This window comes from Anabrus simplex, chromosome 5, assembly GCF_040414725.1.
Source record: "Anabrus simplex isolate iqAnaSimp1 chromosome 5, ASM4041472v1, whole genome shotgun sequence".
NCBI lineage: Eukaryota > Metazoa > Arthropoda > Insecta > Orthoptera > Tettigoniidae > Anabrus > Anabrus simplex.
This window is the reverse complement of record NC_090269.1, coordinates 275,435,199-275,455,057: the sequence shown is the minus strand read 5'-3', so window position 1 is coordinate 275,455,057 and position 19,859 is coordinate 275,435,199. Positions and strand designations below refer to the sequence as shown.

Genomic DNA, 19,859 nt, shown 5'->3' with positions numbered 1-19,859 from the left:
AGACTATAGGTTTAATCACAACAAGCGAACGGAGCGGAACAAAGAATTTTCGGAGCAAAGCCTGTCGACACCTAAGACTCACACGGAAGAACTGTTATCCCGGCTTTAATTTCAATTCCAAAAACGACACAAACATCACATGGCTAAAAATACCAATCATATCATAGAATGAGTTATCGACTATCGTGGACATGCCTTCAACCAAGACCGAGCGTGCTTCGACCCATGCAAACAATCGATTATACGGAAGTGGAGAGAATATCAAATCTTAACGTTTCAAATTTCTGTCCGCAAAGTCGTAAAATGACACCGTCCATCAGTAAAACCGTAAAATGCTGCAATTTATTACATAAATTGTACGGATAAACCGTAAAAGTTTGCAGGTATGCACATGCATATCGAGTTAAAATCTATGGATCCCTAGTCAAAAATTATCATTAAAAAACATACAATTCGGCATTTACGCACATGTACACGTATAAGAATAAAATTTTTGATGTTTCTAAATGAATAATTATTAAAACAGACTATAGTTTTGCAGATCTTTAAAGAAGATCTTATTTTATGTAAATAATAAGCTTGTTTTCCTAAAATATTGAAGTATTATTTTTATGGCTGTTGAAGTAGCTAGTTTTAAAATATAAGTCCAACACTTTGTTGAAAGGCTGTAATTCTTGAAGTTAAAGCTGACTGAATTGGACTATTCCTAAGGGGAACTTCTTTCGAAATGTATACATGCTGAAATGCCGGGCTTGGTTTCATTAAAGATGTTAAAATAGAAGTTTCCTCACCGGTCTTATATTATTCTGGTCAGCCTGGCAGATTGCCGTTTCATACCGATTTTATTATGTGTGTATTTTTACTTGACTTAAAAAAATGTAATAGTATAACAATCTGCTATAGCGAGTAAATTCTTTGTCAAATAGAAGATAGGAAAAACTAGAAAGGGTCCACCTTTTCAATACAAAAATGTTATAGTTTATTTATAACATGTATTTGCACTTGGGACTAGTTTCGACGCTGTGTTGGCGTCATCATCAGCCAAAAAATGGGAAAATAGGCCAGTGTGTAGGCATTCATATTACACAAGGTGTTACATTAAATAATACAAATCTTGCAAGGAGGTAAAAACATGGATGAATATAGAAACAAATGAATCGTTGAGAAAGCAAAAGTTTAACCACACAACTTGCAGTGCGAAAATATTTGAATTTGAAAGATTCTTGAATAAAAGACGCACGCGCACACACTTCTAAAGAGCCAGCAGGCAGGAAAAAGTAAGGTGAAACCTTAAGAGTTCTTCTGAGAAGAGTTCATCATACTTTTAATGTTCCGACTAACTAATGAAGTCTCGTTTGAGTTCCTGATAAACATACACAACAGGAAATTAAACAATACACATCTTACAAGGAGATAAAAACAGGGAAAGTTATGCATATTACAATATTCTTAACCACACATCCTGCAGTGTGAAAATATTCGTCTTGAATGATTCCTGAATACAAAACACACGCGCATACAATTCCGAAGAGCCAGCAGGCAGGAAAAAGTAAAGTGAAACCTTAAGAGTTCTTCTGAGAAGAGTTCATCATATTTTTTCTATGTTCCGACTAGCTAATGAAGTCTCTCTTGAGTTCCTGATAAACATATACAACAGGAAATTCTCCTTCACTTTCAACAATAGCTATAAAGACCAACGGTAAATTTCATTTTAAATATTGTGCAGAGACGTGAAAGCATGATTATGAACATGATATAACTCCTTCATTTAACCCAATTTTTACACAAGGTGTTGCATTAAACAATACACATCTTACGAGGAGATGAAAACAGGGCCGAATGTAGAAACAAATGCATCGTTATGCATATTAAAAATGAGCTTAACCACACAACTTGCAGTGCGATAATATTTGCCTTGAATGATACCTGAATACAAAAACGCACGCGCACACATTTCTAAAGAGCCAGCAGGCAGGAAAGAGTAAGGTGAAACGTTAAGAGTTCTTCTGAGAAGAGTTGTATTTTAAATACTGTGTAGAGATGTGAAAGCATGATCTTGAAATGATAGACTTCTTCATTTAAACACCTATGAAAGTCTCTCTCTATATTACATAGCTTCATTAACACACCATTCTGTAGATGCACAAAATAATCTTGTAATCTTCACAGGTCCGGTATTCAGCTCGACAAGAATATAAAATTGGTATTCAGGAATACGTTTTTGAGAGTTAGGAGGTTGACTGTGCCAGTATTTGTGGTGTATTGTTGCAGCGTTACGTGTAGGGGGGGGGGGGGGGGCAGGTTTCTGTGATGTTTATTGCGGGACATGAGGCGGAAAAGCTATGTCGCGAGATGAAGAAGAAACAGAGCGTGTTGTATAGTTTAGGTCTGGGGAGCGGCCATTGTTGGATTAGGAGGGGGGAGGGGAGGAGTGGCAGGAAGGGAAGTATGGAGGGTGATGTGGTGAAAGTGTGTGGCGTGACAAAGTATTATGCATAATCTGAAAGACCGATCTGTTTTTCGGGATATTCATGTTTTTGAAAAATTCAATGAGAAAGTCGAATAGGATCTTTGGTTTCTCTGAGATATCATTTAAGTTTAGGTTGGGATTGAAATATTGGTCTAAATGAATATAGAGGTTTTCAGTGACGTCTAGGAGAGAACCTTTGTTTAGAATATCTAGTACCTCAAGATCTTGATTTATTTCAGTAAAGTTGTGCTTAAATTCTTTTATATGTAGGCCGACCGCGGAAAAACGGTTGTGTTTTATGGCATTGACATGTTCTGCATATCTGATTTTAAAGCTGCGTCCTGTTTGCCCTAGGTAAGAACTTTTGCAGTCTTGGCAAGAAAACCTATATACACCTGATTTAGAAAAAGGACTACTTTTATTTATTGATGAAGAGTTGTGTAGAATTTCTGTGCTTCTATTGTTAGTACGAAAGGCTATTTTAACGTTGTGTTTTTTAAGGACGTTAGTGACGTTGTAAATTTCTTTATTGAAGGTAAATGTGGAAAACGTGGCAGTGCTAGTATTGTCTTTTATTAGGGTGGTTTTTGGGCGGTGTCTGAATTTATTGATTATTCTTTCAATAAAGGATTCATTATATCCATTGAATTTTGCTATAGAGCGGATGGTGTTCAATTCTTTATTTAAGTTTTTTCTTGACATCGGAATTTTGAATGCTCGGTCTACTAAGCTATTATATGTAGCCGCTTTGTGTGTTTGGGGGTGTAGTGAGTCATTTCTTATCTTCTATTCTCAGTTCAATACGGACCAAAAATGAAACTCTTATGTTTAAATAAATTCTTTGTCGTTATCAGTTCTCGCTATGGCAGACTTCTAATGTACACTGATTGTTTCCACTTAATCAATTTGTGAATAATGTTCTAAAATTCACGATATATTGCATGGTAAAATGCTCACAAATCATGCAATTGATATTTACCCTTCTGAGCGGGGGGCATTGAAAATCTAGCCTTCACTGGATGCGGGAGGAGCTTTCACTGGGCATTTAAAGGCTAGCTTACCTACGCACCAAATGCACCAAACTGTTTTATAATACCACATCTCTGTTAATTTCTAACCAATTTTGATTATAAATATTGAAAATAGCTTCTTGGCTCACCACATATAGTGTGTTTGGTCTCGTTGTTGAAGAGAGGAAATTTGCATATGGATTCAAATTTGTCTAAGATATGAGAGATCAAAAAAGGGGCGTGACAATGGTACAATTTTTTGAGAAGTAAGACCTAAAATTTAGTTTCCGCACTATTCCCGCCAGCATGATGAGGGCTAAAGTAACACACATCTCATTTTCAGTGAAGAGAATCAATTTCCTCATCCTAGATCAAAATGTAAATAACATTCCTCAGGACTTTATGTACCGCTAAGCGTAGCGATTAACTTCCTTTACTATCAGCTGGGTGAGTTCACGTGAAAAAAGAAAACAGTTTTTTTGTTGTTGCTATTTGCTTTACGTTGCACCGACACAGATAGGTCTTATGGCAATGATGGGAGAGGAAAGGCCTAGGTATGGGAAGGAAGTGGCCGTGGCCTTAATTAAGGTACAGCCCCAGCATTTGCCTAGTGTGAAAATGGGAAACCACGGAAAACCATCTTCAGGGCTGCCGACAGTGGGGTTCGAACCCACTATCGCCTGGATGCGAGCTCACAGCTGTGCGCCCCTAACTGCACGGCCAGCTCGCCCGGTATAAAACAGTTTGAAAGCCTTTGCTGGTTGCATGACATTTAGAGCTAAACATTGGGAGTCAAAAGACCTTACAAAATGTTTATTTCTTATGCAAGTACCCATGTTATCCCAGTAAAAATTACACGCAGCACTACCACATCTAGCATGAAGTGTCGGAAACAACAGTCTCTTCTGTATCATTTCAGCCTCATTTGTGTCTAGTTCAGCAATATCAACATCACTGTCCTGAGAATCATTGATAAAATTAAAACTACTATCCTCATAATCACTAAAACACTCATTTAATATGTACTGTATAGCAATGCTAGAAAAATTATCCTTGTTTACCGATGCTACTGCGGAAAAGTGCATGACCCAATAATCAATGAATTTTACACATCGATAATGAGGTGAAAAATCATTAAAATGGAACAACAGATATATGAAACAAAAAAATGAAGCTTTATCTAGATGGCTGTGAAGAGGTCTCGGACAAAGATCGAAGGAAACTCATGAGATGGAACGACAATAGAGATGTGGCAGAATGTGTTAGACACATTACTTCACAGCAATAGACGCTACTGCATGACGTGTGCTACACGTCAATCACTGCTGTTGAGTTACAATTGATAAGAATTCACGAAAAACCAATCTGAAAAAATATGGGGTCCCTACTTGTGGCCAATTACCTTAATCAAATGTAAATGAGATTTAAAAGTTCTATGGCATATGGCATGGATTATAAAGAAAACTTGGAGACATTTGTTTCTGTTACCTTCAAGACACTGAACCTAGTCATTTATGGGGATGAGTGTTGGCTCCACCACATCTTCTTTAGCCTCATCTGCCTGCAGAAGATCCTCATCATCTTCATCTTCTGCTCCATCCTAAAGCAAACATATTCCCTTTTAATTACTAAGAAAATATTTCCAACACCATAGTACGTCAAATAACTAAAGAGAATTACCTGAACAACTGGACTAGTTGACTTGTACTGAAAGGCTGAGCGAGACAAGTCTACTTCAATAGGAAACAGTGAATTTCCCTTCAGTAGTGCCAGTGTCTCACCATGAAACTCTGCCAGACCTGCTACTAACCTCTGCAATTGCCACACAATATCTTGAACATGTTTATTGTCAAGCAATTCCATCTTGACAAGAACATCTGATCTCAATCGTGCAAATCTTGCACGAGCTTCCTGGCGACAGCGCAGGATCAGCCTAGAAAGAACAGATGATAAAGTTATTCCAGTTCAAAAAAACACCTAGGCAAAAAATACTGCATGGTTCATAAGCAAGAAGCAATGCTGCAAACATTAGTTAAATAGTTAAACAACAATACTAAAAATTACATTACCCTTGCTTTGTAAGCATTTTCAAACACAATAGATGATTAGAGCAGTATATATGGTCATTCTAAAGAGGCTCTTACTTCCATGACAGTACTTGTGATTCAAAAATAAAACGTTGACTGCTGCTGGGCTGAGTGTGAACATGGCCTCTGACCCCAACTAGATAGGTTCGATCCTGGTTCAGTCCGGCGGTATTTGAAGGTGCTCAAATACGTCAGCTACGTGTCAGTGGATTTACCAGCACGTAAAAGAACTCCTGCGGGATGAAATCCCGGCACCTCAGCGTCTCCAAAAATCGAAAAAGTAGTGGAACGTAAAGCCAATAACACTATTATTAAACCTTGGCTGAATCTTCATAGATTGGAAAATTCACTCTTTCCTCCTCTGATTCTTGATTTAGTTTAATGATGTGATGATTTAGTTTCTGGCTATTTACTTTCTATGTATATTCATCTTTCCCATTATTCTGTTGGTTTGACAAATTAATGCAGTTTATTCTTAAGATGTAGTTTCCAATTCCTTTCATTATGGAGCAGTACAGAACTACGTCATGTACAGAATAATTTGTATTACAAATGAACTTCATGAACTAAGGATGCTAAATTCATCAGTCTGTCAATACATTTCAGATGAATTATTAATTTTGTGTTGTACCAATTTCCTATTTTTAAGCTATTAAGTTTAGTTTTTTATCTGTCATTAATAAAAGTTGTTACTGTTTCCAAAGGTTTTACTATTGAACATATTGGTAACTGATCCAAGTTTAGACCTGTTTCAATGGCATTTACCTTCTGTAAAATTATCACAGGCTGCCTAAAATAAACTACGGAGGAAATGAGATTGATTATGAAGGAACCCATCAATGTGAAAATGGTAAGTGTATGCAGATGTGGAGATTGCCATTGTCCTTACTTGTTCTAGTCTCTTCTTTCTGTTGCCCCCTCTTCCCACACTGAGCTGTCTTTGTATTTATCCCATCATAAGTTCCTATTCATGTTCTTATTTTTCTATAAATAACCTGAATCATCACTTTTTTGTTCCGATATTGATCCACATGTAATATCTTCTTATAAAGAATGGTTTCATGAGTACAGTTATGTTATACTGCAGAATAATAGGTATTGCTGCACAGAAAAATACCATTTCATAGAGTGTTGTATAATGAGAAAAATTTGGTAGCAGGTATGGACCCTCTTCGGAGGCAGCTCTACCCAGGGAGTGGCGCCCCTGCCTATGTCAGTCCCAGAGTACACTGACCCGCTGTGTAACATCTGGTATGGGTCCCAGCTCAGGGTTACGAGTGAAGACCTCAACGGCATCTACGGCGGAGAAGGTGGACTTTGGTATGGTGGAGATGGCGGAAGAGGCAATCCTAGACTCGACGATTAATACGAGTACAATTTAAAGAAACCCAACGACCACCAGTATAAGTGGTCCCCTCTACAAAGGGCCAACAGCCTCCTAGCCTCCTAGGAGGGTGGATGAGCGGGTGGAGAAAAGGCCACCCTCTTGTCCTTGGGGTGAGAAATGACCCCTAAAGGCGAATGAACTTATTGGAAGTCAACGGCATAGGATGCGGAAGGCAAGGGGAAACCACCGCATTAAAGACTCTTGTAGTATCCCTAGTCCCACTGGACAAAATCCATGTATATGGCTGTTCCTGAGAAGAAATTCAATTCCGGAGTAATACGTCCACATTCGGATCTCTGGGTGGGTGCTGTATCAGGAGAACCATGCGATGTGAAGATTGAGCGGAATGGGAAGAAGAAGACATCTCGACTGTTGAGGATTGGTACCTGGAATGTCAGTACGATGAATGAGAAAGCTACTCGAGAATGTGAAGAGGGAAATGGAGAAATACGACATCAGAATTTTAGGATTATGTGAAGTGCGATGGGAAGGAGAAGGAGAGCTTGTATCTGGAGATTACAAGATGATTTATAAGGGAGGAGAACATAGGCAAGGAGGAGTAGGACTATTGTATAGAAAACTACTTCTTAAGACGTTGTCTCCGAACGGAGGTTGACGATCCACACGGCCAGCTCTGATCTTGGCGTTGCAGCCATGCCATGTGAATTTATTGGAATATCTCTAAGGATCTTTAGTGCAGTGGTTTCCCCTTGCCTTCTGCATCCTAATGCTGTTAACCAAACTGGTTCCTCTGCCTTTGGGAACAATTTCTTGTCCCCAGGACAATAGAGTGCCCTTACCCATACCCGCTCATCCACTCTCAAAGAGACTGTTGGCACTTGTTATAGGGGATCTCCTTATACCAGGAGATAATTGGTCCCTTCATTAGTTAGCTGCCTGCATATAAAATATTATTTTTATATGCAGTTGTTGCCCCTTCTCTACTGCGGGGAAGTGAATGGCAGGATTTCACTGTCATTTATAGGGTACTGGCAATCAAGATACTGATTGACCTGTTGATACACTGATCATTGAAGTGTATATGCCTACAACGGATGTGGACGAGGAAGAGGAAGACCGGATTTATGAGCAGGTAGAGGTGTTTGAGGAGAATGGAAAAGGTCCAGTAAGAACTGTAATGATGGGAGATTGGAATAGCGTAGAGGGAAGTGAAAGACAGAGTAATGTGGTCGGAGATTACGGATTAGGGAGAAGAAATGAAAGAGGAGAAAAGCTAATTGATTTCTACAAGAGCCTTGACCTTTGGATTGCTAACACCTGGTTTAATAATAATAATGCTATTTGCTTTACATCCCACTAACTACTTTTACGGGAATTTTAACCTTAATTGGTTAATTTCGCTGGCACGGGGGCTGGGTGTATGTGTCATCTTCATCATAATTTCATCCTCATCACGATGCGCAGTTGCCTACGGGTGTCAAATCAAAAGACCTGCATCTAGCAAGCCGAACTTGTCCACGGACACTCCTGGCACTAAAAGCCGTACGCCATTTCATTTTTTTTCAGTTCTCTGAAACACTTCCATACGATTTCTAGGCACCTTATTGTATGTTTTTCTAGGTCTGAGAACCTTACTACAATTAGGACTTTGCCCCTTTCTCCCAGTGCTGTTTCATTAATATCCTTACAATGAAGATCAGGTCTGTTGTTCTTCCACTGGTTCTAAACCCATGCTGTTCTTCCTCCAGAACAGGTTCTATCACTGCTTGCAGTCTGGTTTCATTAATTTTCTTCCATTATTGTCAGAACATGGGAGAGAAGTGTGATACGCCTATAGTTGGCATACTTTCTTCTGCATCCTTTTTTAAATAATGGAATAACAATACCTTTTGTGCATGTCCATGTAAAATCTCCTAAAATTCCAGAAAAGTGTAGATGCATGAGAACATCATTTCCAATATCTCTGTTGATTGTAACTGCAACTGTAAGAACTTAAAAAACCGAGTGGTTTCAGTTGTGGGGAGCTATATGCGAATTCCCAGGAGAATACGGTGTGATTCACCATTATCACTTCTTGAACGATTAACTACCTATGCTGACCTGTTGCTCAATGGAGAATAAGGGTTCCACACACTCTGAACAGAAAATGAGATGAGAGTAGCACCAATACTGAGTTTCAATCAGTCTTTACCTACTGAGAGAATCTACCAATGGAGGAAATCCCTGCAATATTCATTTGACTAACTGCAGAAACCAGAAGCTGTCAGGAGAATGGGGATAGTTCTTCATTTCCTTTCAGTAACGGGATAGGAAGTTAAACTTACTGCTTGAGAAGAGTGGATCTTATTTCTTGAGCCAACATAGCATACAAATCCCACACTGTAGAATAAGGAACAAAGGAATGATCAAAACTAAATTTATGAATTTGCATACATAAGACATTCTTCAAATATCTATAGAAAAATTTAGCTCAATATTCTAAAGTAAAGGAAAAATAACGTTATCTGCAATTAACAAGAACTGCAGCCATTAGAGATGAAGAAAATCAAAGAGAGGTAAGCCTAGGAATTCAGAAAAATGTGAGGCAAAGATGCAATTTTTACATATACTATTCAATTAAACCCTAAACAAACAATGAATTAAACACAGAGAAACTGGAAGTATAAAGACTGAAGTTAAATATCAGGAGATGAGAAAACAATTGCTCGCAGCAGAAGGAACTCATATAAGCAACAGGTATGAATTTCAATGGAGAAAGAAATTTGCTACTTCTGAAATAAAATGCTTAGGGATGTTTGATGGTGTAAGAAATAAAGTGGAATATGCAAGGAAATCTTTCCCATAAGAAATATGTTATCGATTTAGGTATAAAAGTAAATTTCTGATCATATTTGACACCAGGACAAACTTGAAGACTTCTTTTGGATGAAAAACTACCATCTGAATACTCAGATGGCACTAAAGAACACTGATCAGTATTTAAGTCAGTGGTAAGTTCAGCCTGTGAGGAGTCTGTAGGATTCACAGAGAAGCAGCATCAGGACTGGTTTGACAGAAATAATAGTGAAATTCAGAGACCCAGAGACCAATGATAAAAAATGTGCCATGCTTGGTGGAATGATCCCAATTCAGCCACAAAGAAACTGCAATATCAAGAAGCCAAAGCTCAAATACAGAGAAGTACTCAAATACACAAACCAGTCGTTGACTGCAAAATCACTTGAAATGCAAAATCTAGTCAAAAACAATACTAGAGCTTTCTTCAACATCACTAAAGGTGCTATGGATGTCAGCTCAGGGTCTAAACCCTCTGTGATCAAAAGATAGCACTTGACTTTTAAAAGACAACTCTGCCATCAGCTACTGGTGGAGGGAACACTTTGACGAACAACTAAACAGAGATTTGTACATCGATGAGAATGTCTTTAGTACAATTTCTCAAAATGTTACATAAAACCACTTAGTTGAACTTCCTTCTCTTCAGAGGTTAACGTAGCAATTTGATGACTCAAAAAGAACAAAAGCTGGCTCCAACGAAATTCGCCCCGAAATTTTCATAGGAGGTCAGGTAGTAGCTTTATTTTTTATTTTTTTTGCTAGTTGCTTTACGTCGCACCGACACAGATAGGTCTTATGGCGACGATGGGACATGGAAGGGCTAGGATTGGGAAGGAAGCGGCCGTGGCCTTAATTAAGGTACAGCCCCAGCATTTGCCTCGTGTGAAAATGGGAAACCATGGAAAAACACTTTCAGGGCTGCCGACACTGGGGTTCGAACCTACTATCTCCCGAATACTGGATATCGGCCGCACTTAAGTGACTGCAGCTATCGAGCTCGGTCAGGTAGTAGCTGAACATACACATGTGCTTATTGCTGAAATTTGGTACACATAGACCATTCCTACTGACCTACAAAATGCTTCAATCATCAGCATTTTCAGAAACATTGATAAGACTCAATGCTGCAACTATAGAGGAATGAGAGTACTCTCTGTTGCTGGAAATGTTTTAGCAAAAATACTGTCTGCTACCATTTGCAGAGGAGTCCCTACCAGAAATCTAGTGTGGTTTTAGACCTAATCGAGGCACAATCGATATGGTCTTCATTGCCAGACACATGCAAGAAAAATTTAAAGAACAAAACCACCCTCTTTACATGGCATTTATACAGGTATAACAATAAAGTATGGGCAAACTTTCCTCACATGTAGAAGAAGAAAATATGGTATATGGACATGTGTCCAGAAATGCTTTATTTTCCATGTTAGAACTCATTTTATATAACTTTACATAATACATTAATAATAGGAAACACACAGAAACAGAATGTACCAGCATACCACATGAAGATTTTTCTTACACAATATGTTCAAAATACCCTCCACTAGCATTGATACATGCATCAACTCACCGTCGCATTGAATCCTGGTAGTGCTGATGTATCCCTGGAGTGGATGACTTACAAATTGCTTGAATGCATTCAATAAAGCATATACTACTGGCTTACAACTCAACGTTAGCAAAATGCAAGTTCTGTTTAAACTCCAATGAGACAGCCCCTTTCATCATGGTCAATAGCGAGACCATGCACAATATTGAACACTTTCCTTACTTTAGCAGCCACTTTTTGACAAAAGCTTAGCATAGACACTGAAATACAGTTTCATTTCAGATGCACTAGTGCGACCTTAGGTCATCTCCTCAAGAGGGTCTTGGACAACCATGACCTCATTGTCCAGACCAAGTTACATGCTAACAATGCCATAGTAATAACATCTTCCAAAGCAACCGATGTCTTCTCAATTATTGAAGAATGGAAAATGTGATCAGAGAGAACAGCAAAAGCAATACTAGAATGTTCTAAAGTCTAAAGAAGTGCCAAACTGATTTGAGCAACTGGGAAGATTTAGTGTTTGCTTGTCTGATGTGGTAATGTCTTGTCCGTGAGGGTCTACACCATTTTGAACAACAGCGATGAAGGCACAAGAAATTGCAGAAAAGAATGAGAAAATTACAGAAGAAATGACCACCAAATTCTACAACAAGCTGTGACAGTTTTGATGTGCCAGCACTGTGGCAGAGTTTGTGTTTCCAGAATTAGTTCCTTTACCTATCTAAGAACCTGTAATCGATGACCTTGAGGCATTCAGAAGACCTCATTATACTCACCAGCGAGTGAATGTCTATGGTAATGGTGATGATGCTGAAGGAAGACACTATGGAATTGAATATGAACTAATGGTGCAATGCCCACCAGGTGAACCATGATCGTTAAGGTGTCAAGTCTGTATGGTCTAACACCGTGGTTAGCCGGTTTGAGATCCGTTGGGAGAAGAAATTTTCACCATTAGAATGTTGGCTGGCATGGTGGGAGAGGTGGTAGTATACTATTTCTAATCACTAGCCTGTATTCAATTTCGATCCTCACCACAATGTTCATGTGAAGCTGCTGATTCATATGTTGGATGGAGATGTTAAACCCACTGAATTATAGGAAATACTGGAATGCTGACTGCCGTGGTAGCACTCACAGAAAACTGCTTCCTGTTCCTTGGCTAGTCACGCCCCCTCGTGTACGGCAAAGTTGACAAGATACCGAGTCTGGAATTCAGCTGATGTGTTGTGGTTGATGGATTTTTTTTGTAATATCTGACTATACATCGAATTTGTGATGCAATCCAGATGCCTATTTCTTGTGTAGCATATGGTTGCACTAACAGGCAGCAGAAGAAAACAGATGTGAACTCACAAAAGTTTCATTTCCACAGGTAAGGAGTCTAAAAGCACTACCTCACTGCAAAGCTATATAAATATGGTATTTTTCAACAATAATTACTATTTCCTTCCGGTTTGGCTCTTTCCATTAAGTATTCTATGTTTATGGAGATATCATACATGATATTTTGGCATATTAAATGTTGTACGTTACGTTTTATAGGTTACAGTCGGAATGATCTAGTTACAGAATTCATAACTTCAACTGCAGATTTCCATGCAAACGTCTGGAAATATTAAAGTGGATTATAGCTGTGAGAAGGAAAGACTGGACAACAAAAAAAATACAGTTTTATCTGTAGTGAACACTTTTCTGAGACCTGCTACATGTTTGGTACAGATAGAAACAAACCACTTCTTAAAGATGATGCAGTATCTGAAATTTTCAATTTTCCAAATCATCTGCTTCAGCCACCCAAGAAAAGACGTAGAATTATTCAATGGCAAGTACCAGTTGAGGTAGGTATTATTTGCTATTATATTTTTAGGCTGTAGTAGTTTTACATCTCAAATATGCAGTAGGCCTACAGTGAACATTCCACTGCACTGTAAATAGAATTTCAGCATCTAGTTAGAAAGAGTAATTTTGTCTGTGTTACCTTAATCTGAGGGGACATATCATTTGACGTTATCACAGACTGTAAGTATCCCCTTAAACCCCAACAGATGGTCAAAGGTATGTTCACGTTTGATGTTAAAAGTTCCATCCCGCAAGGTGCTGAAATGCTCATGTTAAATTGTACACATTCTTCAATCATTACATTTTCAGACAGATGGAGAGTTAGGCCTATAGTATTGAAGGAGAATGTTTAATAAAAGTAGAAAGAATTGTGTTTGATGAAAACATATTATACTTTACAGGATGGAAAGTAGTGCACCAACTCAACCACCCAACCTCTGTGCTGAAGAGAAAATCATGTTGCATGTGATTCTCTTCCTAAGTTACCTAAACCTCCAGATTCACCAAAGAAGGTAGCTCTAAAGAAAAAAATTAAGTTGCTGCAAGAAAAACTTAGATGAAGGAACAAGAAGATCAGCAATATGAAACTGCTCCTCAAAGAACTGAAATCTGCAAATTAATCAAATAGTGTCATTTCTGTGCTTGAATCAAGGTTTGAAGGCTTTCCCCTTGAAGTTCTTATGAATGCTTTCACAAATGAAGGTAATGCTAAACACAGGTGGCATTACACAAGTCTCATGAAGCAGTTTGCCTCAACACTGTATTTCTATTCACCGAAGGCTTTTAGGTTTGTTCGTTCAAAGTTCTATGTTTTGTTTCATTTACCTCGCCCATCAACAATAAGGGCATGGACATCCAAATCGAACTGTGAGCCAGGCTATTTAGAAGAGGTATTTTTGTATCTGAAAGGGAATATTGATGAGAAACCTTGGTTAAAGGACTGTAACCTTGTGATAGATGCAATGTCACTATGCACACAAACTGTAAGGGAGTGGGCTGAGGGCAAATATTCTGGCTATGTGGACTGTGGTGAAATTTTAGGTTTTGAGGATGAACTGGCATCAGAAGCTCTTGTATTAATCCTAGTGTCACTTACACACAACTTCAAGTGTCCTGTGGGTTACTTTCTGATTAACAAAACATCAGCAGAAGTGCAGTGTCAGATGATAAATGTGTGTCTTACAAAGTTAGCCTACATGAAGTAGGTGTTAAAAGTGTGGGGCCTAACCTGTGATGGAACTTCTACTAATGTACAAACAATTAAACAACTTGGTTGCACAATAGATTTGACAGTGAATAGTTGTAGCTTTGAACATGTTAAAATGGGTATTGTTTTTGTTATTTTTTCATCCATGCCATATGGTAAAGTTGGCCAGGAATACCCTCTCAGATAAGAAGATTATATCCTCTTCCAAGGGCGATATAAAATGGGAGTACATTGCAAAATTAAATGAAATGAGGGATTAAATTTTGCCAATAATCTTAGTGGTGCACACATTAGATGGGGAAATAAAAAAATGAATGTACAACTTGCTGTGCAGACATTAAGTTCTGGTGTTGCTGATGCAATTTCATTTTTAAGAAAACAGGGCCATCCTTTCTTTGAAGACAGTGAAGCAACTGAGGAATTTATATACATGAATGACAGACTTTTTGATTTGCTTAATTTAAGAAACCCATTTCAGAAGGGTCACAAACAGCTATTGTTCATTCAGGGGGAACAGTATTGGGTAAAATGGTTCACAGAAACCTGTGATTACTTGAGGTCCTTAAAGATTGAGGGTGTACCACTTCTGTGCCCTGCTCGTAAAATGTTCTGTGTGGGGTTTATTATAGCTGCCACTTCTATAAGTTTAGTTGCTAGAATATTGCTCACAAGAGCACAGAATCCATTTAAATATGTGCTGACATATAAGTTTTCACAGGACCATATTGAGTGAGCTGTTCTTTTCCTGCATTCGAGCTTGTGGGGGGGTGGAGTAATAATCCCAATACTCTGCAGTTCAAATGGACATTAAGAAGGTTGTTGTTCAGAAACAGTGTAACTGTTGCTAGGAATTGTTTGAATATTGACTTGGGTTCTGTTTTTGAATTTCGTTTGCAGAAAAGAACAGTTTCAAATGTATGTAATGAGAGTAATGACACAGGAATAGAAGAAGAATATTCAGATTTGCTTTGTATGCAATTGTCTGAATTTCAGGACAACATTTTGTGTTACATTGGAGGGTGCATTGTGATCAGGCTTTTGAAGTCCCAAGACAAACTGAGAGCTTCCCTGATCACTCTTACGCAGTTCCCCATAAAACTTGTTACAGTTTTGTACAGCATGTTTTGAGAGGTAAGCTAACTGAATCATCTCCAGATGTTCTAAGAATAATTCAGTGCACAGAAAAGGAATTTAGGTTGAGAGTTGTGTTAGGTGAGCAGATGAATGCCAGCAATCTAGACAAAATTATTGTCCAGTCAGTGGTAATGAAGTTAAGTAATGGAGGTAACTTGCCTTTCCATTTCTCACATCCAGTGGATAGTGAATACCTTTGTGAAGAGCTGCATGAATTACAAATCCTCAGGAAAATTCAGAAATGTATCTATTCATTAGGCTAGTGAGTTATGGCAAAAAGCATTGTATAAAGCTCATGGCAACTCTTCTAGTGTTAGGGCAAAACTGAACAAATAATTTTTAGCCATGTGTAGGCTAAACATGAGCTGAATGGTGCCACCAACTGAACAAATAAATTTTAGCCACGTGTAGGCTAAACATGAGCTGAATGGTGCCACCTTTTTTATTCACCACTTGTATTATAGTGATAAATTAATAGGATGCATGATATTGTATAGAGGTTGTAAAAACATTAATTATTATTTTGTTGCCAGTATATCCATTTAATGTACTACTGTAGCATGAATTTTGAATGTGTACATCAGGGCCTATCCAAACCCCTCGTGAGAACCGTCCCCACGCCCACCCCTGCTCATACATACACCTCCACCCCTCGTAAACAGGTATGCATATTCATTTCTAACATTTTGAAGTCTTTAGTTGGATTAAAATTTCAAACTGTAGTGAAGAATGTTGAATATGAGGGTATTTAAGGGCTGTAGTAAGGATGTATAGGAGATGGCACATAAGTAACTGTTAAGACCACAATTAGAGTATGGTTCCAGTATATGGAACACTTAGGAAGATTACTTGATTTGAGAACTGGATAAATTCCAAATAAAAGCAGCATGATTTGTTCTGGGAGATTTCAGACAAAGGGTGAGTGTTATGAAAATGTTGCAAACTTTGGGCTTGGAAGACTTGGGTGTAAGGAGAAGAGCAGCTCGACCAAGGGGTATGTTCTGAGCTGTCACTGGAGAGATGGTGTGGAATGACGTTGAGTGGTGTTTTTAAAAGTAGGATCACAGTATGCAGATAATGTTGGAATTCAGGAGGACAAATTGGTGCAAATATTAATTTATAGGAAGAGGATTTAGAGATCGGAATAATCTACCAAGGGAGATGTTCGATACATTTTCAACTTCTTTGAAATCATTTCAGAAAAGACTAGGGAAACAACTGATAGGTAATCTGCCACCTGTGTAAGCGGCCTAAATGCAGATCAATGGTGACTGATTATTTTGTAAAGTGTATATATTTTGTTTAATAAGTGTATGTTCCAATGTTAAATTGCGTTTGCATGTATATATACATGCACACAAATGCTGTCTTTGTCCTGATAATAAATATGGTTCAAAAACTGAATACAATGTATTTTCAATGGACCATCATTCACAGATATTTCCCGTCTAAAATCACTAGGCTACCATTTTTAAGCATATCTTGTGTTTTTATGGCGTCTATTTTATTGCCTTTCTAGTGTATAGGTCTCGAAAGCCAAGAATAACAGCCGAGAGGATCCGTCGCATTGACCCCACGACACCTCCTACTCTGCATGCCTTAGGGGTGAGCAGCGGTCACTTGTTAGGCCCTGGCCCTTCAAGGCCATTGCACCAGGGGTTGTTATTTTTTTTACTGTACGTATACGCATTTACTGTCTTTGACCTCTTAAAGAAAAACATGTTTGAGATTACAGTGAAACCTCGATTCTCCGTTTTTCGAGGGACCATGAAAATAAAACGTACAACACGGGAAAACGGAAAATCCGGGAATGAATGAAAACCATCAACAATTTGGCTAAACATCACAAAAATGAAATATGTATAATTATATTCTTACAAAAACTCCTAAACTAAACCAAACCAAACTACAGCCCCAGTGGAACTTTGCTTGCCAAGCGACCGCTGCTCAGCCCGAAGGCCTGCAGATTACGAGGTGCGCTTGGTCAGTGCGACGAATCCTCTCGGCCGATATTCCCGGCTCTGTAGATCGCGGTCGCCATCTCACCATTAGATAGTTCCACAATTAAAGGTAATCGCGTAGGCTGAGTGGAGCTGGAACCAGACTTATATCCAGGTAAAATTGCCTGACCTGGTCGCAATCGAACCCGGGCCCTCTGGATGAGAGGCGGGCATGTTAGACCGCGAAACCGCATTAATTACCGGTACGCGAGTTCAAAATCTCGATACTTTATATTCAGTTTTACATGGGAATCTTCGTCAGTTTCCCTTGAAAACTTCTTTCAGTTCAGCAACTTTGATTAAGCTAGCCAAACTCTTCGAAAAATCTAACAACGCCAAGCCCAACGACAAACGACCACAAGTAGTTTTTAATTCTCTCATCTAAGAAAATAAAGCACATTAGATACAAAAGCACCCAAAATGATGGCGAAATCCTTTCATTTCTTAATCTTTCATTGTAATTTGGTCTCCGGTATACTGTTCGTAGTCAGTTTCTGGAAATCTCGTACCGCGCAAATTAGGCCTACATCGACTTTTAAAGGTTATGTTGAACTCGAAAACACGGTTTCGAATGTAAGTATCGATTCTTAAAAGTTCTCGAATGCATTATATTCAATTCTGCGCGTCACAAATCCAATCAAATTGGAAAGTTAAAAGAAATATCAAAACTTCAGAAATTACGGTTATTCGTGACCTTGAGGTCATCTGGAAAGCGCGCTCGCTGCACATGTCAGTACGAGTTTGAAATGATACCAACCATTTAAAACGTAACGTGCTCAAATAAAACGACTGCGGTTTTTGGTATTTTAACACGAAAACGTAAAATTCCCAGTCTTTCATTAGGACCTAAACAGTAATAGGCAATCCCAAGACCTCCCATAGCTTTCTTTTTTTTTAATGAAAGGTGCTACATCTATTTTGGTCTCGCTAACATAATCATGTACGATAATATCAAAAATACTGAATTTGTATTAAGAAGGAGCAGTTTCGATTCCTGCCTGAAAGCCCAGTTACTCTGCTGTGCCCTGAGCAAAGTGCCGAAAACCTCTTCGACAGTACGATCGAAAAAATGTAAAAATATAAACATCTAACCATGGACATAATATGGACGTTTTATAAGTGCGAACATTTGACGAAACTCGTTCCGTCTTCAAGCAGAGGTGTCGAAATCCGCCGTGTCTCCTTGCAATTGTCGTGACCACTCTCTGCTTTATGATTTTCCGAGATTCTCTAAACAATACCACCCGAATGCGACGCTAAGATCGTCCCTTATGCAAGTTCACCGCCGATCGCTTTTCCAGTACCGGTACAGTACTTCCTTTAATAACGCCAAGATCCATAAATATGCCACAGCCGTCCTTTCGTGAGATACAGTTTATTAAAGAACGATTGATCGAGGATTTAGCGTTGATGGGACTGGAATTTCTGGACGGTTGATCCGGGAAATCGTTTCTTCGAGGAACGGATAATGCGGGACTTTTACAATGTGATTTAATCACGATGCTCGCGGGACCACGTAATTTGAACGCATATTCCGGGAAAACGTATTTTCCGGGAACGGATAATCGAGGTTCCACTGTAATCAGGCCTAGAATATATTTTCATTTTATCCAATATCAGTAGCCATTTTCAGTTTCAATTGCTATTAATCCTCTGTAATATATATTTCATCGTAAATCACGTGAAATTTGCAAGAGACATTTCACCTAAATGCTTAAAATTCGATAAGATACTTGTGTCTCGTCGCATGTACGTATACGTCAGTCATGCCTCCCTGCCATACAGCTAGTCGCACCGGAAGCCGCACTTCGCTCCCATACAATCAGCATTCCAGTATTACGCACGGTTCAATGGTTAAGCCTTGAACAGACCTCTTGGTGTCATTTGACAGAAGTAGGCTATGTGCTGACACTGGGTTCCCTCACCCTACCTCATATTCATCACTATCATCAGCAACTCACATCCAGATATGCGGTCACCCAAAGGTCATCAAATAAAAAGAAGACCTGCATCAGGTGAGCTGAACATGTCCTCGGACACTCCCAGCACTAAGAGCCATACACTAAATAAATAAATGGTGCAATGTTAAGTGAGATGGATAAATCGATCTTAACAAATCAGTAAAGCATTAAAATAGCTTATAGTGCAAGAAAGCATGGATTTTCTCACTGTTGAATAATTTGACACCAGTTGAGATTGCTGGGGATGCTACAATTGATTCACCAAGACAAACAAGAACTAGTGAAAAGGAGAGTAAGTGGGAAAGACAAATTTAAAACATCTAGGTGTTATTATATGGAAAGATCTTCAATATTTACAATTGGCTTTACGTTGCACCAACACAGACAGGTCTTATGGCAACAATGGG

The 19,859-nt window shown here is 38.7% G+C and overlaps 1 protein-coding gene across 9 annotated transcripts in view; it reads right to left on the bottom strand.

The window, feature by feature from the left end:
* The window catches only part of PICK1 (protein interacting with PRKCA 1), a 282,950-nt gene that overhangs the window by 156,104 nt on the left and 106,987 nt on the right, over positions 1-19,859 (bottom strand). For all 9 annotated transcript variants that reach the window (XM_067147396.2, XM_067147392.2, XM_067147394.2 and 6 more), the window contains 2 exons: positions 5,161-5,413; positions 4,969-5,080 (listed from right to left, as the gene is read on the bottom strand). In XM_067147396.2, coding sequence (XP_067003497.2) covers positions 4,985-5,080; positions 5,161-5,413 — 349 coding nt within the window. In that variant the 3' untranslated portion in view covers positions 4,969-4,984. The remainder of the gene's footprint in view (positions 1-4,968; positions 5,081-5,160; positions 5,414-19,859) is intronic.